Source organism: Mustela nivalis (assembly GCF_964662115.1).
Source record: "Mustela nivalis genome assembly, chromosome: 4".
In the NCBI taxonomy this organism is placed as follows: domain Eukaryota; kingdom Metazoa; phylum Chordata; class Mammalia; order Carnivora; family Mustelidae; genus Mustela; species Mustela nivalis.
Window position 1 is genome coordinate 6,206,640 of NC_139023.1, and position 23,189 is coordinate 6,229,828.

General features: G+C 47.2%; 2 protein-coding genes across 3 annotated transcripts in view; one reads left to right on the forward strand and one right to left on the reverse strand.

Annotated features, from left to right (window-relative positions):
• SHROOM3 (shroom family member 3) overlaps positions 1-23,189 on the reverse strand; it is a 186,315-nt gene that overhangs the window by 151,564 nt on the left and 11,562 nt on the right. Inside the window, exon 1 of one of the 2 annotated variants that reach the window (XM_082726958.1) lies at positions 9,348-9,637. The exons of the other annotated variant lie outside the window; for it this stretch is intronic. The gene's annotated coding sequence lies outside the window, so the exon portion shown is untranslated. Of the gene's footprint in view, positions 1-9,347; positions 9,638-23,189 lie in introns of those variants that run through there. 2 annotated transcript variants of the gene reach the window in all.
• Positions 18,935-23,155, forward strand: LOC309863912 (uncharacterized protein; the record flags this gene model as incomplete). The annotated part of the gene is made up of 5 exons (XM_082729153.1): positions 18,935-18,940; positions 19,934-20,044; positions 20,863-20,943; positions 21,867-21,922; positions 22,454-23,155. The coding sequence occupies 5 exons, from the start codon at positions 18,935-18,937 to the stop codon at positions 22,521-22,523; spliced, it is 324 nt and encodes a 107-aa protein (XP_082585279.1). The 3' UTR covers positions 22,524-23,155.

Genomic DNA, 23,189 nt, shown 5'->3' on the forward strand with positions numbered 1-23,189 from the left:
GTACGTGTAGTAAATAGGATTGTTCTTCAGTGTGTGTGTGTGTGTGTGCGTGTGTGCCCCCTTCTTCCTCACAGACATAATCCTGATTCAACAGCAGTATAAGGTGCCCATGTATTCAGGAAGGTGGATCCTTCCTCAGCCCCAAGAGAGAAATCACTCCTGATCTACACCAATCATGGTAGTCTGATTCCCCCGCCAGTGATAAATCTGGGCAGGGGCATAGGACACAACCCCAGCTAATGAAATCTGACCAAAGAAAAGTTTGCAAGAGGGCTTTTGGAAAGGCATTCCTCATTCTTGATAAAATACACAAAACTAGGGGCACCTGGGTGGCTCAGTGGGTTGAGCCTCTGCCTTCAGCCCAGGTCATGATCTCAGGGTCCTGGGATTGAGCCCCACATTGGGCTCTCTGCTCAGTGGGGAGCCTGCTTCCCCCTCTCTCTCTGCCTGGCTCTGTGCCTACTTGTCATCTATCTCTCTCTGTGTCAAATAAAATAAAATAAAAGAACAGTTAAAAAAATACACAAAACTAGGACTCCTTCCTGCCCTTGGACAAAACTGTGTGAGTAGGTGATGCCTGGAGCTGCAGCAGCCATCTTGTAATCATGAGGGGCAAATCTGGGGATGAAAATCCTCATGCTAAGGAGGTTAGAATGGGAATACTCAAACCTGAAACCTTGGTGATGTCACCATGCCATTCAATTAAGCTTGGAACCATGTTTTCCAGGAAGTTAGTCTGAAAGAAGAGCAAAGGAACTGATGTTCAAAGTCAACCAACATGGGAGTGAGTAGCTGCCCACTTGCTACACTGTAATAAAGGCTCATGTTGATGGACATTGTACTATGTATCAGGCACTGTTCCAAGTGCTTTATATGTATGACCTCATTTAATCCACATAGCAACCCAACAGGGCAGATACTTTCATTATTTCCTATTTTTCAGATGGGTAAACAAGACTCAGAAACATTGGGTAATTTAACCAACGTGACACACTCAGTAATACTATGGTGGAAACTCATACTCGGGCTTCTGACTCCTTCTGACTGAATCATTAGGGTAAACCCGAAGTGTTCCTGGCTTCCTACAATTGGATTTCCACAAGCGTCCCTCACATCTTTTCCAAGAACCCCCTTATTTTTCGTTTTTTGTTGTTTTTTTTTTTTTTAAATTTGAGCTTGTCTGAGTGGGTTTAGGTTCACTGCACCCAAACGTTCCCTCGGGCCCTGGCATTGGCCACCACTCAGGCTTTCTTCCTCGACCCCATAGTGAGTCTGTGAGTCTCCATATCCCATTGGTAACGCACTGTGTCCAAGTCCCACACTAAAACCCCGATATAGTGGAATTCATGGTTCCCCGGTTTTCTCCCTCCCCAGTTCTCATGTGGCAGGTGTCAGTCTGCGGGCACTATTTTTTCCTGCGAGGGCACTTTTATGGGCACTATTTCCAGTGCGATGTGACGATCAAAGTATCAATGAACACCTAATGAGGGATGCCACTACTGACATGGGTTCAATCACCCCAGTAACCCCCCACCACGAACTTGATCTGTTCTGTAACTTCAGGGTTTTGTGTTAAGTGACACCCTACAATCACATATGTCTCCATAGCTCTGTGAGATCAGGAGGGCATTTCCATGGCCTTCCTCCTGTTTACTCATGTCACACCCACACTCCCTCACTCATTCAACAAATATTTGAGTATCTGCCCTGCCCCAGGTACTATGCTAGGCCCTAGCTATCAGCAAGTCACATTCTCTGCCCTCACAGAGGGCAAAAGTGGGACGGTACGCCAGATGCCCTTTTCCTCTAAATCAGCAGGAGAGCTCCAACAGATGGAAAACGTGCGCAGGACGAGACGGAATGTTGTGTGGGCCCATCCGGGGTAGGATCTAAGAGTGCGGACCCTGCTGGCTGACTGCCTGGGTTCAATCCCAGCCCTGTCACTGGGTGGCCTTGGATTGATTAGCTACTAAACTGGTTATGTCAATTGTTTAACCTGTTAAATGGGGATTAAAACTGCAGCTTTGTCATACGGTCTTTTGGAGAGCCTTTTAATAGACCACGTAGAACATAGTAAGTGTAATGTAAGCGTTCATTCAAAAGAAAAAGTGAGCTAGAGTCTATTCTACCCACTGATCATAACTAGGCAGCAGGCACTGGTGGTTGGACAGCCTGCTCACCTCAGACTCTGCAAGCAGGAGATAGCGCTCAGTGTGGGGAGCACTGGGGCTCCAGACACTAGGGCCAGGGTCAAGGCTGCCGCAAGCTACCTCCGTTGGCCGCCCTTCATCTAAGTAAGATAGCTCTTCTATAACTAGTTGTTTCTTGCTCTCAGGATCCCTCAACTGAGCTGTTGGTTAAACAGAATTTACGGTGACTTTTCCTGCAGAATCTAGTTCTCAATAAGCAGATCTCAGAAAAAAGCAGAACCACACATTTGGAAGAGATCTTAGAAGTCAGGCTGGTGTCCAAACGCTGGACAGCCCCTCTGACCATTGGTTCCCCACACTCTACTGGAACATTGCCACTACTGAGGAGATACATTTTTAGACAGACTTTCCCTTTGTTGATCACTAAGTTGTCATCAAGCATTTTGTTTAACTGTTCCCAAGTCACTTCATTAGGTCTTGATTCATTAGTTCTAAATGAGGATCTTCAAATGCTTAGAGAAAAGGATTCCCTCATTTCTAGTTTCTGAGCTAGTCATCACTTGACGTGAGTTATAATCCAAAGCCTTCAGGGTCAAAGGAGGAGATCAGTAGGATCTAGACACTTGGACAGGTGTCTAGGAAGATTATCTTGAGAGCGGGCTCTTGAGCTGTCCCGGAAGTCCAATCTTGCTTCTAGGCTCTGGAGAGAAGGAAAAGACTTTGTTTTCCCATTTTCATTATACCTGCAATAGGTTACTCCCCACTTTGAATCCTGTGGCCTAGAGCAGGGTATCGACATCAATACTCAAACATGAGAACATGGCAATCCCATGGGAATTCGCTGGAATTCGAAAGGATTTCGTAGCTGAAAGTTAAACCAAATGTCTCAAAATACACCTATCCCTAGAGAGTATGGGCTTAGTACTTTCATAACAGAAACAATGGTTTGGCTGAAACAAGGCCAGTTTTTAAAAAGTACATTTTTCCCTCTGTATATTGTGCAGAGAGAGGATTGGGACATTTTTAGGGGATAGAATTGAATACTGAAGGAACCAAGGTTGGGAGTTTAATTATTTTAAGAATAATCAGTTTGAGGGGCACCTGGATGGCTCAGTGTGTTAAAGCCTCTGCCTTTGGCTCAGGTCATGATCCCAAGGTCCTGGGATGGAGCTCTGCCTGCTTCCTCCTCTCTCTGACTGCCTCTCTGCCTGCTTGTGATCTCTGTCTGTCAAATAAATAAATAAATAAAATCTTAAAAAAAAAAAAAGAAGAAGAATCAGTTTTGATCTGAACAAAGTCGTCTTCGGTGTGCTCACATCATTCTGTCTTTAAATCCCAAGTAGTGGTAACAATAAACAAATAGACGATAGATAACAATTATGGAATTTTTTTCTGTGTGGTAGGCACTGTGCTAAAGGCTTTACACAAATGATTTCATTGAAATCTCCCAACAGCTTTGTGAAGTAAGCTCATAGGCTTCATTCAGAGTAAATGGGCAGGAGGCCTGGACCTCTGTCCCTCCTGGCTCTAGCCTCCCTCTTCCTCACACAAGTCATTTAGTCTCCCCACCCCTAACCCCAGGGCCTTTGCACTTGCTATTCTTTTTGCTTCCAGTGTTCTTCCCCAGCTCGTGGCAAGGCTTGGTCTCTCCCCTCCTTCAAATCTTCTTTCACATACCATGCTAGTGGGGCCCTCTCTGGCAACCCTTTAGAAAACTGCAAGGTCCCTTTCTGCTATACTCATCATGTCCCACGTATTCCTGTTTCATGTTTTTCCACTTCCACTTCCAGTTATCACTTTATAACCTTCAACACAACTGACTTATTTGGGAGTTTATTATCTGTCTCCCTTGACCAGAATGTGTGCAGGAATTTTTGTCTATATTTGTACATGATCCTCAACCCAGCTTCTAGAAAGTCAGCTGGCACATGGTACATACTCCATAAATATTAATTGGTTAAATATTATACGTGAGGCAATAGGCAATGTGAGGGTAAGTGGTCCAGCTTTTTATAGAAAGAAGACTTCTGAAGAGCCCACATTCTAGGGTGCATGGGTGGCTCAGTGGATTAAAGCCTCTGCCCTCGGCTCAGGTCATGATCTCGGGGTCCTGGGATCAAGTCCGTATCGGGCTCTCTGCTCAGCAGCGAGCTTGTTTCCTTCTCTCTCTCTGCCTGCCTCTCTGCCTACTTGTGATCTCTGTCTGTCAAATAAATCAAATCTTTTTTTTTTTTCAAATAAATAAAATCTTTAAAGAAAAAAAAAAAAAGAACCCACATTCTAGAAACCAAACTCAGAGTCCATACTCTTTTCCTGAAGGTTGGTGGCATTCCCTCTGACCATCAGGGACCAGACGTCAGGTTTGAAGAATACTTCATGAGTAGAAATAGGTGCTACCGATCAAGAATATAAAGAAGTATTTCAGATGGGTGCTGTATTCAAGAATCACACATGCGTAGGCACAATGGCTTGTTGGGATATTTTGTGACCCCACTGGGAAATTTTATTTGGTAAGACCGGAAGGAAATTTTAAAATGTCTCACGAAAACTGAAGCGGATATAAAGGTCTCATGAAATTATTTTCCCAGGGCTGTACACCAGCAGGAGTGACAGCATAGACTACGCCTTCAGAAATGCCATTCAGATTCCAGGACTATTTCCCGGGTTCCTTTTATGTTCCTAACAATGCAGAAATCCACTTTGCAGATGAGGAACATGCTCTAAGGGTTGTGTACCTTCCTCAAATAGCCCAGTCAGGGGTCGAGTTTGGACTGTAAGTCTTTTGTCTCCGTCTAGAGTACCCGCCCCTGTACACACAGCTGCCAGTCGGCCTTCCGGGGTTCATCGTTTTCCAGAGCCTTCGATCCTGAGGAACAAACTGGGTTTCTGAAATGGCTAACTTCAGGCCTCATCAATTGAAACATAACAAACTACAAATACTACTTCGCCTCTCGCTTTTTTAAAGGGCTACTATTAACCCAGCCTCAGGAGACTCGATCAGACGCACGTATGGACGCAGTCAAATTAGCATCTTTGCCTGAAGGTCACTTCACCAGCTAAGCAGCCAGACTTACAAAGCGCACAGCATCACAGAGGGGAAGCGCAGCTGCCCGCTGCCAGGATCGCGAAACACCACAAATACCAGGAAAATCTCAAAACTCCGACTTTCTTTCTTCACCGTATTTTTGCCAATTATTTCTCCACAGCTTTGGAAACGCATTTTCCCCTCCCCCCTTTTCTCCAAAAAGAATTCTGCCCTGGGGGAAAAAAATTAAGACCTCAAAACCAAGTACAAATTGCTCATTTAAAGAACAGGAATTAAGGATGTGGGGCTTTTCTTCCTTAAAAGCTCATCATTCCACACAAAGAATCCGAATCCTGCCCTGATTCTTCTTGAGCAGTGGAGCAGTTTTGGGTTTTGTGTTAGTTAATTTTAATTAAAAAAAAAAAAAAGGCTCCATTCTTGAGACGCTGTTGCTATGAGACTTCCTGAGCCTCACCAGATGGCCGCAGAGCCACTCGCAGCCCCACCGGCTGCGCAGCTCCACTCAGGCGAACCATTAACATTCCTGGAATACCTTGGGAGGCAGCGGCCCTCCGCCCTCGGCCCAGCTCACCCGCCGCTCTGGGCTGGCCGCCCTGGTCAGGGGGCCCGGCCGAAATCGCTTCTATAGGAATGATCGGGCCTCTCTAGGAAAAGGCCACAGCAGAGGGGCTGTCCTTCTCAGTTACGCTTCAGACAACCTTTCCAGCACACCCCGCACACGCGTGTGCAAGCCCATGCACCCGAGCACAGACGCGCGCACACACGTGTGCACCGCACCGCACCCCGGATTCGCTTCGGTGTTCTCAGGTCTCTGACCCGCCACCCCCCACCCCAGCCACAGAGCCATGCAGGGACGGGGGCAGCTTCTTTCTGGACTGAAGCGTTTAGTGTCCAGAAGAGACTGCGGGGGGAGAGGTTTAGGGCTTCCTGATCTCTCTTCGACAGAAGGAAAAGCAAGAAGGGGCACGTGCACTGGAGGTTCCGCCGGCTCCTCATTTCTTGGTGCTCTTGGATAAATCAGTCCCTCTCAGCCCCACTCTGTCTCCTCCAATCCGCCACCAGGATACCGACCAACTGCATCCGATGGGGGAATTAACGATTGGTGTTTAAGGAACAGCCGAGAAACCTCGGCCCACAGATGAGGCGGGAGACCGGCCTCCCTGCTGCCAGGAGAAGCCCCGGGAGCGCCTGGAGACCAGACGGTGCGGCTGAGCCGCCGGGGACCGCCCCCAGCAGCAGGGCTGGCCTGGAATGCCGACCCCAGTCTTCGGTGGGAACATACCGGTAGCTTGATGGGTCACTAAGGAGCTGTGGTCCTTGGAAAAAAACGAGGGATCCCAAGCAGCCAATGCTTTTCAGGGCGGGGCTCATGTAAACTCCCTCCCCAGAGCTGTGGCCTTTCAGACCCTACGGGACTGTGCCAGCAAGGTCCCCCTTCAAGTGTCTGAGCAATCCTACCAGCTTCAGGTCCCAAAGGTTGTTGCAAAGCTTTTCTCCCAGTGGCATCAGATGAGAAGCTACAAATGCCACCGTCTGATGCGTGTTTTCTGTCCAGCTGAGAGGAAAATGACTGGAGGCTGCTTCAGCTCCTGCCTTCCAGAACCATCCCGTGTCCTGCACTGTCGCGTCCCCCCCTTGTCTCCAAAAGGTGAACGTAAGCACTAGGGGAAGGTGTTGCTCTTGTTGTTTTTAAACATGCCTTCCAGAGGCTTGGCCTAGCAAGGAAGCCAACTTTTTCCCTGTTAACCAGAGACATTTCAAGGAAGCCACCTAGCGAGGAGGGGACTTGGGAAGCTGCTGCTTGTCCATGTGTCTAGCTCTGGGGACCCCCAGCTCGCTTGTCTGTCCCTATGGCCATCGCACATGGAGCAAAGGGAGGTTTCACCCGGCTGGTCCAGCTCCTGAGCTCTCAGGCCTGCACAGCTTAGCAAAGTCAGGGGCAAAAGGCTGAGATCTCAGGCCCTTTCGAGGGAGGGAGGGAGGAAGGGAGGGTGGGGCGGGGCCTGTCTGACCCCGGCAGCTTTCATTTGCATAACTGAACGTTTCAAGCGGAGCCAATGGGACAGGGATGTGTGTCCGGGAGGGGAAGGCTGTCCTGAGCTCCGCTAGGCCCCATTGTGTGCTTCCATAACACCAGAGGGGACTCTCGCCACTCTGCACCCAAGGGAGTCAGGCAGGCATTCCACAGGTCCAGAAAGGATATTTTTCAAAAACTTTCGCTGGGGAAGAAAATGAATTTAAAAGATACTTCATTCCCTGCCCCAATCTTCCTCTCTAATGATATTGTTCTTGGGATGAAATGGATGTGTGTGTGTGTGTGTGTGTGTGTCTTAGTCGTTAATGATTGTGTTACATGACATATTTGGGGGGGGGCCCTGGTACTCTGCAGATATGTGCAAGGACTTTCTATACTCTTAATGTGGAATGTGGGGTTTCTGTGACTTTTTAACCTAGAGATAAAGAGTATTTCAGTTAGCTCTCTCTTCCTGTCTGTACCTTTTTAAAACACGAGGTTTTTATGAATACTGGTGTGTGTGTGTGTGTGTGTGTGTGTGTGTGTGTGTGTTTTAAGATAGGGATTGGGACTAAGGTAGTATCTATCTTTCTCCATACAAAAATGACTTATCCTTAACCCAGGAAGGCATCTTGGTTTGTACATTCCCTAGGCTGTAATTCATAAGGGAAGGTAGATTTTTCAAATATATACGTATGCTAAATATACAATATTAATTTAGCTTTCCAACATCCATTTCTCCTTTAAATCCCTCAACATTTGTAAATTCACTTGGCCTCTACCTCTCTACCTACCAACGGATCTCATTTCTCAGTCATCACCAAACATCTGTTCTATTCGCACACAAAGATGATTACTACAGACCTGTATCAGGAGCACACTTCAGCCCATGGGCAAAGCTATTTCTGACGCTTTCATTCATCAGAGCAGCCATTGTCACTATTTATGCTTTGTATCAGTACTATGTTGAACTTATTGCAGGAAAATGTTTTTTATAAAAACAAATTAGCTAACAGATGAGAAGGATGGAAATTTCCAACTGGCTACAAACATGGGGGAAAAAAAGACCTATGTCAGGATAATTGGCATAGATGGTGAGTGAACAGTTCTAAATGCTTATCTGCGTTTTTGCCACCGCTGTCTGTTCTCGCTATTACGTTTACTACTCGAGCAGAATCACTCAGAATCGGTGAATGAAGAAATCTCTGTTTCACGAAGGTGTTTATATCTTGGGAATTAAAAAGCTGGGAATAGTAGTCTCAGAACCCCTTTGGATTTATAAATGGACCTTTACCCATTTATAGAAAGTTTTCATTAAAAAATATCAAAATCAAAGGGAAAATGACTTCCTCTCTATCACAACACAACAGGAAGAGGTGTAAGCACTAGTCTCAAACCACTGGTCTTTTTGCCAGTCTCGAACCACTCAATCCTAGAACTACATGTACGCTGACAGCAGTCCACGAGGGGGGATGGGATGGTCCCTGAAGTTTCTGTCAACCGGCTTCGAGAAGAATGAGATCAGGATAGAGCTTAGTATTCCTAGGCACCTCACTGCTGCTCCAACTTAGGAGCTTGCATTTACAATCTGCCTTTCTCTCCAACATCAGAATGTACAGAGCGAGCCAAGCAGTACAGCCAAACCCCTCGCTAGGGTAAAATTCACTAATCTTACTATGTTGAACAAACCTTAAAAAGAAGAACTGCTTTCATACCACAAGAGGAAACGTGAAGATTGGCTTTAAAAATAAGCGGCGATTGGAATTAGACCAAAAGTCCTGGAGCTACATCATCAAGAGGGCTAAGATAAGCAAACTGACTTTATTTCATTGTACGAGCTGGCACATACATTTGTGGGCCTTAATTAAAAGTCACTTTGTTCCATCATCACTTGAGTGTCTCATCAAATAGGAAGGAGTGCACAATGCGGCGTCAACTGCCCGCAAGGGTGGAAACAACTTGTCACCCCCAGCATTTACATCTTATTTTGCCAACGCATCTGGCAGCCAAGTAACAGCGATTTCATCAGAAAGGTCCAAAGTAAGCAACTTCCCTGCCTTTCTTTGATTTAGCTTCCCAGTCCTGGCATTTTTGTCAATATCAGTGTAGAAATAGTGTTGATTTAAAATGGACTTACCTTGAGGAAGCCTAAGCGGGCGTTTCCATTGTCCTCAGTCCTCGGTTGAGGACCTCTGTCCAGCATGACGCGGGGCCACACCGGCCCGGCAAGGTGGCTTGGGGACTCGAGGGAGGTGGGACAGATGCGCGATTCTCCCCAGGGCAGGAGCAGCAGCCCCAGGAAGGCCAGAGCTAGGACGCAGGTGTCAGACACCACCCAGGCACCTCAGCTCTGAACCTGCAATCAGAGGGCTGCCCTGATTAGGCGAGTACAAAAGGCAGTTCAGGTTACTGCCCTCCTCCCAGCCAATCGCCCGCCGGCCTGCTGACAGCCCGGGCCCCCTGATGCACCGGGAAGTACACGTGGCGGGAACCTGAGAACCGATCCCGGCTCCCCGGTGGCCAGGGCCCACGTGCACGCCGGCCCTGCACCCCCAGGAAGCTGTTTTTCAGGTGGGTGTAAGGAGAGCTTGTGGGCGCGGGGGAGCCATCCCTGCCCTTCCCCAGAGAGTGTCTCTCTCCTTCCTTTGGCTCATAAATGGCCCCAGGCACGGATGACAAGGCGAGGGTAAGGAAGAATGAATGGCTTTGGTGGCTTTCACCATCCAGTGCCCGGTCCGGGGGTCTGCTCTTTCCCCGACCCCCCGCCAGCCTCCGCGTGGGCGTCTCTGCTGCTGGATGTGTTCAGTTTTTAATTCATTATGGCTTTTGCAAGCAACAGCTCCTCACAGAAACTGGGAGAAGGCAAGGGAGACTCGAAGAAGAAAAATCGACAGTCCTTGTTTCCAACAGTAAGTCAATATTGTTAAAAAAAAAAATCACCTTAGAAAACTTTATGAACATAGGGCTTGTAAAACAAACAAACAAACAAAAAACCAAAACAAACAAAAAACCCAGAACAACAGGAAGTAACAACATTAGGGCACCACATTTTCAAATTCAGCACGCCAAGGGCCACACAGCTCACCTTTGTGGACGGAATCTTAACGGGTCTCCCCAGCTACAAGCAGCTAAAGGAATTTCACTTAAATCTATCATCTGAGCCTCTGAACTTGTGATGCTTTTCGGGGGTATGGAGAAATAGCGCCTGATTCAAGTTTTGGTATTTGCCCCAGACTGTACGGGTCAGCTTCACCGTAACCACAAAGAGAGAGAGAGGGAATAGTGCACGCGGGGCGGGGCGGGGGGTGCACAGTGTCCAAGTGTGTCTGAGTGCATGGCTATGTAGATGCATTTTTATTAGTTTACAGCGGCCGTGGTGGGCAAAATAAACAAATGATAGGCTCCAAGATGATAGACTGATCTGTAAACCTTGCGAAAAAAATCTTAAGGCTTTTAGATGACTTTTCAGATGTGGGAAGAAAGGAAAGGGAGCATGTGCCCAGACACACAGCAGAAGTCTGAAATCCGCAGGAGCGAGTACTGCACACACCGCAGTGATCTCCATTCCAGATACCAAGAAAGTCTAAAGAATCCTTGAAAATGTGCTTACATTTCCAAGGTGAGACTCATTTTATTTAAAGGCAGTTCCCGGATTAACAAGAAAGACTATCTCTCCAGAAGGTTCCACGTGAATTCCGGAGCCACTTAGACTTCTATGATGTGGATTCTAAGGACATAGGATGGAGGCAAGTGCAGGACACGAACAGTGGTCAGGGTGTGGCAGAAAAATCCTCTTGCTGGGGACAAACATCCTACTGGCTCCTCACCGGAGCTGCATTCTTCCCAAAGTAGCCGTCTGTCCTTTTAAGAAGGCAAAATCCTGATCCCAGTTTTGTTTTCCTCCAGCACCCTGCAAACTCCCCAAACACAACTGAATTGCAAGTCCTTCCATCATCCACTAACCCCCCACGCCCCCCTCCCCACCAAGCCAGAGGTCAAGAGCAGCGAGGCCACAGAATTCACTTTGGAATGTGTCAAATTTAACAACATCCCACCACCGATCAGGAGCTTGCCTCCACTGGCAGAATGACAAAGGGTTACTCTTGACATCTGTTTATCACAATCATCCATCTCGTATGGGAATGGCATTCCCTGAACCGGCAGAACACTCAAACAGAGGCTGAAAGGAGCCAGAAGTTTCCTCCCTCTTCATTTCATCAGTTTTTTCCTCCTAGTCCTGCTCTGCGCAGTCTAAACTCCCTTCAAACCCACTCTCCTCCAAGTTCTCTGTGGCAACAACCTCAACAGATCAGCAGCTCTGGGAACAGAGTCTATTGTGAAAGGTCCTCATGGCTGCTTTGTTACATTAGGAGAGAAGATAGTTCTATGTGATTCTTTTTTTTTTTTTAAGATTTTATTTATTTATTTTACAGACAGAGATCACAAGCAGGCAGAGAGGCAGGCAGAGAGAGGAAGGGAAGCAGGCTCCCCGCCAAGCAGAGAACCCCCTGTGGGGCTCGATCCCAGGACCCTGAGATCAGGACCCGAGTAGAAGGCAGAGGCTTAACCCACTGAGCCACCCAGGCACCCCTCTATGTGATTCTTTAGAGAAGCTAAAACAAACAGGCAAGTAAAGGAAAAAATTATATGGAAGCACTTATTTCCCTGCCTTTTTACAAATTACGAGATAAGAGAACCACTGTTGTATTTTACAAAGAATGGACACCTATGTAGTATTAGACTGAACCATGTTAAGTTGTCAGTGTTTTACCATTTCTGGTTTTACTGCAATAGCAATTTTATGCGATTTAATCGGTAGCGGAACTACAGCTAAAGCCTGCACACTGGTAATTAACCACATGTCAATAGTTACTAGGCTGCATTCTCTAATCAACACCACAATGCGATAAATACTGTAATTATTGTTGCAATGTCACAGATGGAAGTGGGGGGGGGGAGCTTGAAGAGGTTGAGTAACATGTCGAACAACTCCAGCTAGCGGAGAGCCAGGCTGGGGAGCACACCGTGGCCACGTGACTCCAGAGCCCGTACTTTGAACCACCAGCCTCTGCGAAGGAGAATTTGAATTCTGATTTTGGGATTCACTAGCTTTGTGACTCTGGGCCAGTTACTGAACTTCTCCAAGTCTCCGTTTTCTCTCCCCAGAAATGGGACTGCTGATAGCATCTGATGTGAGGACCAAGCGTGATAATGTCAGTAAAGCACTTAGCCCGGGTGCCCGGCCCTCGGGAGGAGGTCCGTTGTTATCTGATAGTAAAGACACAGGCAGGATGATCACACTCCCACCTGCGCCAGGACATGAAGGGAGACAGCACACGGTGTGACCCCATCACCCATGTCAGGGTCCTGCAGCCACTCATGGGCAGAAGGACCATGAAGTCTGGGGTCCTCGGGCCTGGAACTGAAGGCCATCACAGCTACAGCAAGTTACTTTGGTGCCTAGGGAGTCTTTCTCCCTGCAGGGTGCACCAGCTCCCCTTCAGTTAGTAGACAGACCACCCACACCTGCTGTCCCCCCGAGGACACCCCAGGAAGCCCTGCCCTCAGCCCCAGCTTCCACATCCGGCTCTCTCTGCTTCCGATTTCTATGGAGGATCTGGAACGCTTTCACAAACATCTTGGACTTCTCATTTATTTCCTACCTGGCTGCTTTGGCCATCGGCTGTAGAGGGTTATGCAATCCGTGTTGGAAGACATGTTGATTTAGAAGCGGTGCTGTAGAACCCAGAAGGTGGGGGTTGGGCTTTCCCTTCTGGTTCTGCCCCTGACCTGCTAAGTGACCTTGAACAAGTCGCTTTTTGTCTCGGGGCTCTTGTCCTTACTCTAATCCAGACCATCACTGAGTGATTCTTAAAATATAATACTTAAAATACTTTTAAAATACCTAAAATACTTAAAAAAAGTATTCAAGTGATTCTTGAAAATTTGCCCCATCCTGATATCTGGGGTAAATGGAGAAAAAGAGTACGAGATGAGATTTTAAAGAAATAAGGGGTTTTATTTTTCCTTTTCTCTAAAAGGTAATAGCACATCTACTCAGGGACATCCTGTTTTCTTCGGGTTACCTTTTCAAAAACAAACCCACAGTCAGGAGAGTTTTATGTTACTCTTGATAAACTGCAGACCAAGATAGAGAGCCTTGATTTCAGAACACCAGATTTCCACTGGTGTTTTTCCTTAATCATTTGCACATGTCCCCGTCGGGTGCTTGTTTGTGGTCCGAGATCGGGATCTATGGAGAGAGAGCCTCGGGATATAATGAAGAAAATGTGGTTTCCTTACTTATTTCCAGTTTCTAGGTGGCCACACATCAGAGTTACACTCTTCTCCAGCAGCATAAGGGAGACCCATCCCTTGGGTAAGGGAGACGTGGTTGCCTGGAGGGTACTTCTGGACCAGGCCTTCTGCTTTTCTGACATGCTCCTGGAGCTCAAAGTACTTCTACAGAGTGTGCTTTTATTTTTTCATTCCCTTGTATTTAATTTTTAATTGGAGTAGAGTTGGCATACAATGTTATATTAGTTTCAGGTAGACAACATAGTGATTCAACTTCTCTATACATTATGCTATGCAGAGTATGTTCTTGAAAATTACAGGTTTGTCCTCAACACTCCCGGGAGGAATTGAAGGAATTTTATGAATGGAGTAGATCGAAACCACCTCTCGGCCTCTGGGCTGCTTTCTTTTCACAGAGCACTCACCAGCTCCTAACATACTGTATAATTTACATCTGTGTTGTGTGTGGTTTTCCTGTCTGCTGCTCACGAGGATGTCAGCCCAGGGAGGGCAGAGATGTTTATTCTAATCACGGCTGTCTCTTAAGCACCTGGAGCAGTGACGGACCATATATCAGATGCTACATAAATAAATTAAACTTGATAAAAGCACAGAAATAATTCAGGTAGAACTGGCATCCTGCACACCTCCCTTTGAGAAATCACACTGTTTCCTCAGAAGGAAGAGGTCACACTAGCATGGACAGTGACAATGACAAAGGTGATGATGATGCGTGCGGCAAAAAAAGTAAAGACACTTCAGTGGTGCTCAGAATTGGTTTAACCCCACTCCGCAAATGCCCACATAGAAGTTCCAGGCTGAAAGAAAACTGGGCAGTGAGCCTAAAAAGAAACTTAATAAGCTCAGTTTCTCTTTTCTAGCCCATTTTGGTTTAATTTCATGGGAAATTGTATTCGCCGGCAAACTGCAGGTGTGTCTGCAGGAGTGTGACCCCTGAGGACACTCTAAGGAAAGTCAACTTGCGGCCACGCTCACTTTGTACTTGGGCAAACAGTCTTTTTACTGCAATCTGACCGCACACCAACATCGAGGTTGATGAGATAATGCCTCTAGGCCTCTTAGAGTCATAAAAGATGTCAGTTAAGTCCAAAGTATTAATAATCGATGTCTTTCCTGTATCGCAACGGTAGGACTTGAAGCAGAAATCAGAAGGTGTGTTTCTGGTGTTACTCAGGAGCGTCATACTTTTCCATTTAAATTCTCATTCTCTTGTGCTGCCTTTGACCTCGGAGACTAACAAGCCAAGGAACATACCCCTCCTCTTCTTTTTTCTCTCTTCACACCCCCTGATTTTGGGGGGACAACCTGGGTATTTCTTCACTAGAATGTTAGTGGGCGCAAGGCAGCAAACCACAGCCTTGAGCTCGATCACGCCTTCAAAGTCTGAACATCCCGGAGGGGGAGCCCCAAGTTACCATTTAGTGCTAAGAATGACAGAGGAATTACATTTGGGTTCATTTTACCCTTGGCAATGAAAAGGACACTCAGGAGGAAGAGCATTGTAGAACACGAATTATGGCCCTGCTGATGAGTGCTTTCGCTCCCTAGGAAAATTGTACAGCTGGTATAAACAATGAATAAGGTTAACGGAAAGAGCAGGCGTCAGTCCATACATGTACTCATGGACCGAGTCCATACATGTACATATGGACCGAGCTTATCAGCGGGGTACTTACTGTGTATTGGGAAGGGCACTAAGTACTTCACGTATTTTGTTGCAACTCTTCTAACCACCCTCCTAGAAAAGTACTACGACGATGATTTCTACTTTAGCACTAGAGCATCTCAGGTACAGAGAGATGAAAAACTTGCCCAAGATCACAAAACTAGCAAATGGTAGAAAGAGGATTTGGACCCAGGCAGCCTGATTTCACAGTACACGCTCTTAAACACCACTGTAGATGTTAGATTTGTTATGACTTAGAAAGTGGATGTGTCTGGCATGTACAATGTTCAGGAGTTTGGGGTATTTTTTCCAGCGAGCAGGTTTCCCCTTAGGGACTGCGTGCCATGCCCTCACCAGGCAGATCTCAGCAGAAGAAATCAGTTCAATGGCGTCAGCCACAGTAAGGAGGGAGGCTGTCAAGCAATTAGTCTGAGGATAATTTGGTATAATAAAACCTGCTTCAAATCATGATTTAAACAGACAGAGTGGAGAACATTCTTCCTTTTGCTTTCCCTGACCTCCATCTTGTGCTACTGGAGAAAAAAGGCAGGTGGGATCAGAGTGGGGCCTGTGAACCCACGTGCCTTGTAAAGGAAGGGGATGGGAGACCTACAGGAGTGGGCAGGGAGCACGTTACATACGGGTTTGCACTCACTTGGCAAACATTTCATGCGCGCTTGCTATGGAGGGAGCTGGAGAGGTCAGAGAGCGCGAGACACGGTAATACCCTGCCTTAGTTTAGTACTAGAAGGTATCAAGCATCGCTTTCTTGAAGAGACTCAGGCTGGACAGTCAGCTGGAGAGGAAAGACGGTAAGGAGCCATCCTGTGTCTGGGCTGCCCGGCTGGCAAATTCCAGTGCCCACTGGGCCAGGAAGACAGACCAAACGAGCACAGCAAGGAGCCCCTCCTCACCTCACGCTACCTGCACAGAGCTCTGAGCCTCTGCTGCCAGAGCCAATGTTCTTCCAGAAGACAGAAGAACAGATCCTCATGTAAAACATTCAGATTTTGAATGCAGATTAAACAAGTGTTTGCAGGTCAAGAGGAAGTTTTCAAATTCTGCCAAAGAACTTTATTAAATTCACTGAGTTGCATTTTAAAAATCAATTTGACTAGCTTTCCCAGTGGATTTGGTATGTGTAGACCTTTTGATCCTTACATACACCTACGTCAAATCCTTTTTATGATTTGTATTAAGGTGTGTAGCATATACCGAGTGTGTAAAGTGCACTAATCTTGTGTAAATGGTAAAGATGATGCTGAATATTTCCAGCCTCTGCAGAAGGTTCCTTCCAGACTTTTCCAACCTAGTCCAGCTCTCCACCCCCGACTTTCGACCTTCATCATCAACTAGTTTGCCTGTTGTTGCCTTGTTCAAATTAACCATGAGAAATTGATAATCAATTTAGTTGCTTCCAGTCTGAAAAAAATAAAAATAAATAAAGCTACAACCCAAAAGAATCATAGTAAATCCAACACTAAGATAGAGCCCGCAAACTGAGCCAAGGGCTTCTCTAAGTTCTGATGCTTCCGCCTTTCTGTAATCGCCAATACCTGGTGTCTCCCATATGGGTACCAGATGCCAAGCATGTACTTGTCACTCTGTATGGACTATCTCATTCAATAATACAAAAATCCTCTGAGATACAACTGAGACAAAATGTATACAACTGTACAACTAAAGAAAACCAGATCGCAGTAGGTTATGCAGCTTGATCCATGGCTGAGACATGAACAGTGTAGCTGCCAAGGCAGGCAATGGGGCATCTGGGCGGCTCAGCTGGTTGAGCATCTGCCTTTGGCTCATGATCCCGGGGTCTTCGTCAGGCTCCCTGCTCAGCAGGGAGTCTGCTTCTCCCTCTCCCACTTCCCCTATTTCTGTTCCCTCTCTCACTTTGTCTCTCTTTGTCAAATAAAAAAATAAAAATCTTTTAAAAAATGCATACAGTTAAGTAAATACATATATGTACGCATCTATGCACACACATATATAATATATAGACATTATATATACATGATACACACATATATGTATATGTATGTATGTGGATCTATCAACCACCTTTCATTAGCATACGTGCTTCCTCGCTGTATTTACCTAAACTAATTTCCTGGGACCCATGAGAACATTGTCTTTTACAAACATAGTTCTGAGACGGAAGACAGATTTGGACGTCTCAAGATTTTTCTCTTAGGACATTGGTGCAGCCTGGAAATGGGACCAGGACAGCAGCGGCTACAGAATTCCCCACGGAGACGCCTCCTGGTGGTAAGTGGATTGCAAAGGAGTCGCGGGGAACTCGTCTTGAAGCTGTGCTCTGCATAGCAGACCCGCTGTTTTTACTGGGACAGGAGCAGTTCTCTCAAGATGCTTTCATTTGTCTTTTAACAAGATGGAGAAAACATGAGTTTATAGTAAAAAATGTTATTTTATTGAGTGAGCAACTAACATATTCTCGGGAAGTGGACGGGTGTTTAAAGCCCCATGTTCTGCCAATACCAAACCCTTGTTACTGCCTGTAAGGAAGACGGACTTATTCACCCAAAGCCAAGGGATTGGAAGAGAACAGTAAAGGGAACCACAACAGCTTCTATTCAAACCAACAGACAGTGAATTACCAGACCCTTCCCAGTAGCTCACCCTTCTGGCAACTGGAAAGAAGCTGGTGACTTGCCGGTGCTTTCCAAGTAGAAGGATATAGGCCACTAGGAGTTCATTTCTGCCCAAGGCTTTGTAGCCTGAGATATCCAAAAATTCCAAGCATATATTACTTTTTATCTCAATAGCCACAAGGAGACCAACTATCCTGTTGGAATTCTAGACTTAGATCTATTTGACCAGCTTCTCCTTATATTTTAGGTAGCTCAGAAACTGCACTAAAACCTGGTAAAATACTCACATGTACCAGGAGGGTCTATTTCAAAATTTACATCTGAACTCTAAGGTCCAAGATTATGTTCATGGGCAAGCCGCTGAGCCAGCCACGTGGCCTTCCCTCAAATCAGGACCTGTTGGCTTAGGATCTGAAGCCATTTTTAACTCACGATTTAAATTTTTGCTTTAGTCATGGTATATTTTTAAAATTTTATTTTTTTATTTTTATTATTTTTAAAGATTTTATTTATTTATTTGACAGAGATCTCAAGTAGTCAGAGAGGCAGGCAAAGGAAGAGAGGAGGAAGCAGGCTCCCTAAGGAGCAGTGAGCCCGATGTGGGGCTCGATCCCAGGACCCTGGGACCATGACCCGAGCTGAAGGCAGAGCCCTAACCCACTGAGCCACCCAGGCGCCCCTTAAAATTTTATTTTTAATTCAAAAATTTTAATTGTAAAACATACACACATAAGATTTACCACCTTAACCATTTTTTAAAAGATTTTATTCACCTATTTGACAGAGAGAGAGACAGCGAGAGAGGGAACACAAGCAGGGGGAGTGGGAGAGGCAGAAGCAGGCTTCCCACCGAGCAGGGAGCCTCAATGTGGGCTTGGATCCCTTGACCCCAGGATCATGACCTGAGCCAAAGGCAGACACTTAACTGACTGAGCCACCCAGGCACCCCACATCTTAACCATCTTTAAGTATGGAGTTCACTGGTGTAAAGTACATCCCAGCATCCACATTCAGGATTCTTTTCATCTTACTCAACTGGGACTCCATGGCCGTAAAACGCAGCCTGCCCATCCCCCCTCCCCCCCAGCAGTCACCATTCTACTTTCCGTATCTCTGAACGGGACGATGCCGGTACCTCCCATCAGGGGAACGGACCGCATTCAATCTCTCACGGCTGCTCGTTTCATTTCCCATAAAGTCCTCAAGGCTCCTCCATGCGGTAGCAGGCGTCAGAAGTTCCATCCTTCCCAAGGCTGCAAATTCCTTGTTTGGGACCGCAAAGCATTTCAAGTGTATCCAGCAAGTTAATAAATCACCTAGATGGAGAAGGCGTACGTGGCCTGTTTAGTAAAACTTCAGGCTTGGAAACCATAAGCAAGGGAGTGAGCAAATGTACGGGAATCCTTAAAGCTGGGTTCTTCACGGCGCAGCAGAATCCCCTGGAAAGCTGCCAAACCACGCACTGCGGGGCCCAAACCCTGAATATCGGACATGGTAGAGCAGCATCTAGAGTCGAGGTATTTGCATTTCACAGGAGTTCCCGGTCAGACGCGCTCTTTTGAGAACCACTGTAACCTATCCAGGGTTCTTTCTGGAAGATTCCAATGGCAAACATGTCCTATAGGGCAAGGAAAAGGCCCGTTCTCAGATGTCGTCCTTAGTTCCCACTGCCCGCCGCTTTGCCGGAAGAGTGCCGGGAGGTCTGGGGCAGTGGTGAGTGCGGGTCCTTGAGGGCACTGTCCCGTGGTGCCTCGGCTCTGTCCGGGGCCTCCCTTGTCCTTGCCGACACCCACCGCTGAGCTCGGTCACTGTGTCCAGAGTTGGCCTGGGCCATGCCCTTGGGGACCCCTAGCAGCGCCCCCCCTGGCAGATTCGGGCTCCCCTGGTCCCCTCTCGCTTCAGACACGGTCTCCGCAGAGTTGTCCATCTCAGTCCCGCCTGGCCCGGGGCCCTGCCCCAGGACCGTGGCACATCATCACGGCTGTTCTCCCCGTGTCTGCCGGCATCCCGCGCCGGCCAGAATCGAGGAGGGCCAGGCCCGGCTCTCAGCACCTTTCCCTGAGTCTCACAGGGAGTAACGCAGCCCAGATTCCCAACTCCCTAAGTGTCCCTGGTTTACCACAGGCGTGTCCTCTTCTCCCTGAGGCCAGAGAGGTGAAGCTAGGCCTCCCGGCACTCTTCCGGCAAAGCGGCGGGCAGTGGGAACTAAGGACGACATCTGAGAACGGGCGCAAGGTACGTTAAGAGCCTGAGCATCACCTAAGGGACTATTCAAACGATCAGACCAGGCTCGTTTCTAAGCTGGCTGGGGTCGAGGCGGTTCTGTTTCCCCGCTACCTGGCAAGCAGGCGTTTGTGAGGAAAACCAGCCTGGGTTCAGACTAAAGAACCCATGTTCATTTCTGTATACCTAAGTTACCATGTGACCGGGGTTGTTAGATAAAATCAGGGACGTACTTTTCCGGAGGAATGGTTATCTGAAATCCAACTAGAACGCACATCCTGTATTGTGATTTGCTAAATGTGTCAGCCCTCGATGTGACCTGCTACTGGGCGTGCGCATGCGGGGACAACGTACGAAGGGGCAAATCCATACCTGAAACATACCCACCACTTTCTTTTCGCCATATTCGAACATGGATTTTCACATCTGAATTGTCGCCATATCTCTGTCAGATGATTTGCTAAATTGTGGACGGGGCATTTCAACTACACCATCGGGATATCTGATGTATCCCTAACCCTGATGTATCCCTAACCCTCATCTCCTGGGCCCACGGTCTCTGGCCACACCTCCGAGCTGGGCCAGCCACACAGGCTGACGTGGCCAAGTTCAGCCTTTTAAGGCTGAGGTCACCTTCTGCCCCTGACTCAGAGGCTCCTAATGACAAGTCCCACACATATTTGTCTCAGATAAAACACCGTATCGTTAACCTGTAAAGCTGACGAATATGAATTTGAATACTAGTTTGTGCATACTAGTTTTCACGACTAGTATGAATCCTCGTGTTATTACTGCCGTTCTAGTGTGTGAGATTATATTGTTCTCCACAGACTGCAGCTGTCCTTAGCCATGTCATCGGAGCTCGGGAAGTCACTCCCAAGGAAAGTTCTGAGGAAGCAAGAAATGGAAAGGTAAGTTTGACTGAGGAACCAACCAGGAAAGAGACAGGTGTGGAGGCACAATTCCTAGGAGAGAAAAAATGTGGGACAGACGGGGTCCTGAAGCGGAGAGAAGCAGGGAGATTCATTAGGGTGCCGGCAAGAACAGGGCACGCGGAGAAATTTCCTCTCCCCTGGAAGCTGGATCGGGCTCTGTGGAGTCAATCTGCAATGGACGGAGGCTGCTGTGGCTGTGGGTAAGTCCTCAGAAACAGAGCCCTTATACCTCTCCACTTCATTTATTGAGCATCTACTATGTGGGAGAGAAGTGATACACTCTGAGTGTTCTCTTACAAAATCGTGAATGTTCCAACATCTCTACATTCATCCACTATCACCAGCATTGAAAAATCACAGAACAAACTGTGACCGGGATCCACTGGTATGGTGTGTTATGTTTTTTTGTTTTCTTTTGTTTTGGGGGAAAATAGAAAATGGCTGGCCGTACTGATTCCTTCATAACCATGAAGCCTCAGTCCCTTCTCCCTTCTTGCTGTGCTGTTTCTCCCGTTTCTGTTTTAATTGGCACGTGGACTTGCTCAGGACAAGTCCGACAAGACGGGAGAGTTAATTTATTTAAGGGAATGAGAGTCAACACTGCAGGGAAGACAAAAGGCTCTGGTCTGTAACTGTCTTTAGAGCAAAACAAACAGGGGCATTGGCAGAGCCCAACTGTGGTCACCGATGTCGTTTTGGGGCTCTGAGCAGTCACAGAAAACCAGCTCCTCTGAGTTTCCCCTGGCTTGGAAGTTTGGGCTTCTGAGTCCGATGGAGTGGGCTTCAAACCCACACTTCATAGATGTGCACCCCCCCGCCCCGCCCTGGCCAGCTGAGCTATGGGAAGTCTGGTTCCTCACCTACCTACAGTAATAACAACACTAACACCTATTTCACAGGTTGTTTTAAGAATTAAATGTGAGGATGAAATGCTTGGAATGCCTAAAGCCAACAGGTGAGAACTCCCCAGAATTATTTATCTAAACGCAGCAGGCGAACTCATGAAACCGAATTGATTCCTAGAGATAAAATCCTACATTTGATCTGAATTAATCCCCTTCTTCAGAACCTACTATGAATCTTATAAAAGTGACCGCCCCGTTGGCCCAGTTCAATCGCCTCATGTAAATTCAGTATCAAGTGTCCCCGCTCTTTTATCCTCTTAATTTTAGAATGTTAATCCCAAGAAAATAATTCTAATACCACCCACATTGTCCGCATTTAGGGGACAGGACAGGGGTGTCCGTGACCTATAACACAAAAAGAAAAGGCCTCTCCCTGTTGGAGGGCTGTTCTGGAAAAGTCAAGGATAAGTCAGCCTTCTCAGAATATTTTATCGAAAGGTCTCAAAATTAAATTTGCCACTACACGATGCCTTGGAAACTCACACACTCGCAAAGAGGAAAACAATGCAAGAGAGATAAAACGAAACAAAACACTGTGGGTCTTAAATTCCTGAATGTGGATTTATTTTTCTGTTTGTTAGTATCTCGCAGGAGGACCTGGAGATTTTAACCTCTGCTCCTGACTTTGAGACAGTGATGGAAAGGGGGTGAGAAACCAAGAAGCAAAGGTTGAACGGGCCCTTGTGCAAGCACCACTGGTCTCCGTGGGGACGCGGCTCCGTGTCCAGCACCGCGGGGGGCTGCCCTTCCCGGATCCACTCACCGCAAGTTCCCGCAGACCAGTGTGGGTCCTCAGGCCTCACCAAGTCAGCGCCGTTGTTACGAAGGTGTGTGATGTGAAACTGTGTAAACAGAGTAACAGGAGGCCATTCCTACCTATTGACCTGGACCAGAAAGCTCTATTTTTAGAAACGGCTACAAGCTGCTCTGCCCTTGGAAAGAAGGCAAGCCACGCACTATTGCTATTTTGGAACATTTCCATGCCTTTGGGTTGTGTTCCCAAATATTTGTGGAAACGTAAAGAGGGGAACCATCCCCAGTCTCAAACTAGAAATCTAAATTTTGAATTTTGCTCGTACATCCTGAGCAAGAAGAGGCACGAAGCTAGACTTTCATTTCGAGGAAACTGACACGGATCCCATCTTTGGGGTTTTCTGTGGGGCCAAAGAGACAAGGAAGGATCCATAGGAATGTCCCCCCCCCCCCCACCACCACCAGAGGAAGACCCTGGCACACCTCTGAGCAAGGCAGGCCGCGTGCCTCAGTGGACCTTCTATCACTTGGCCAGCTTGCTGTGGGCCAGGAGCCATTCCGGGC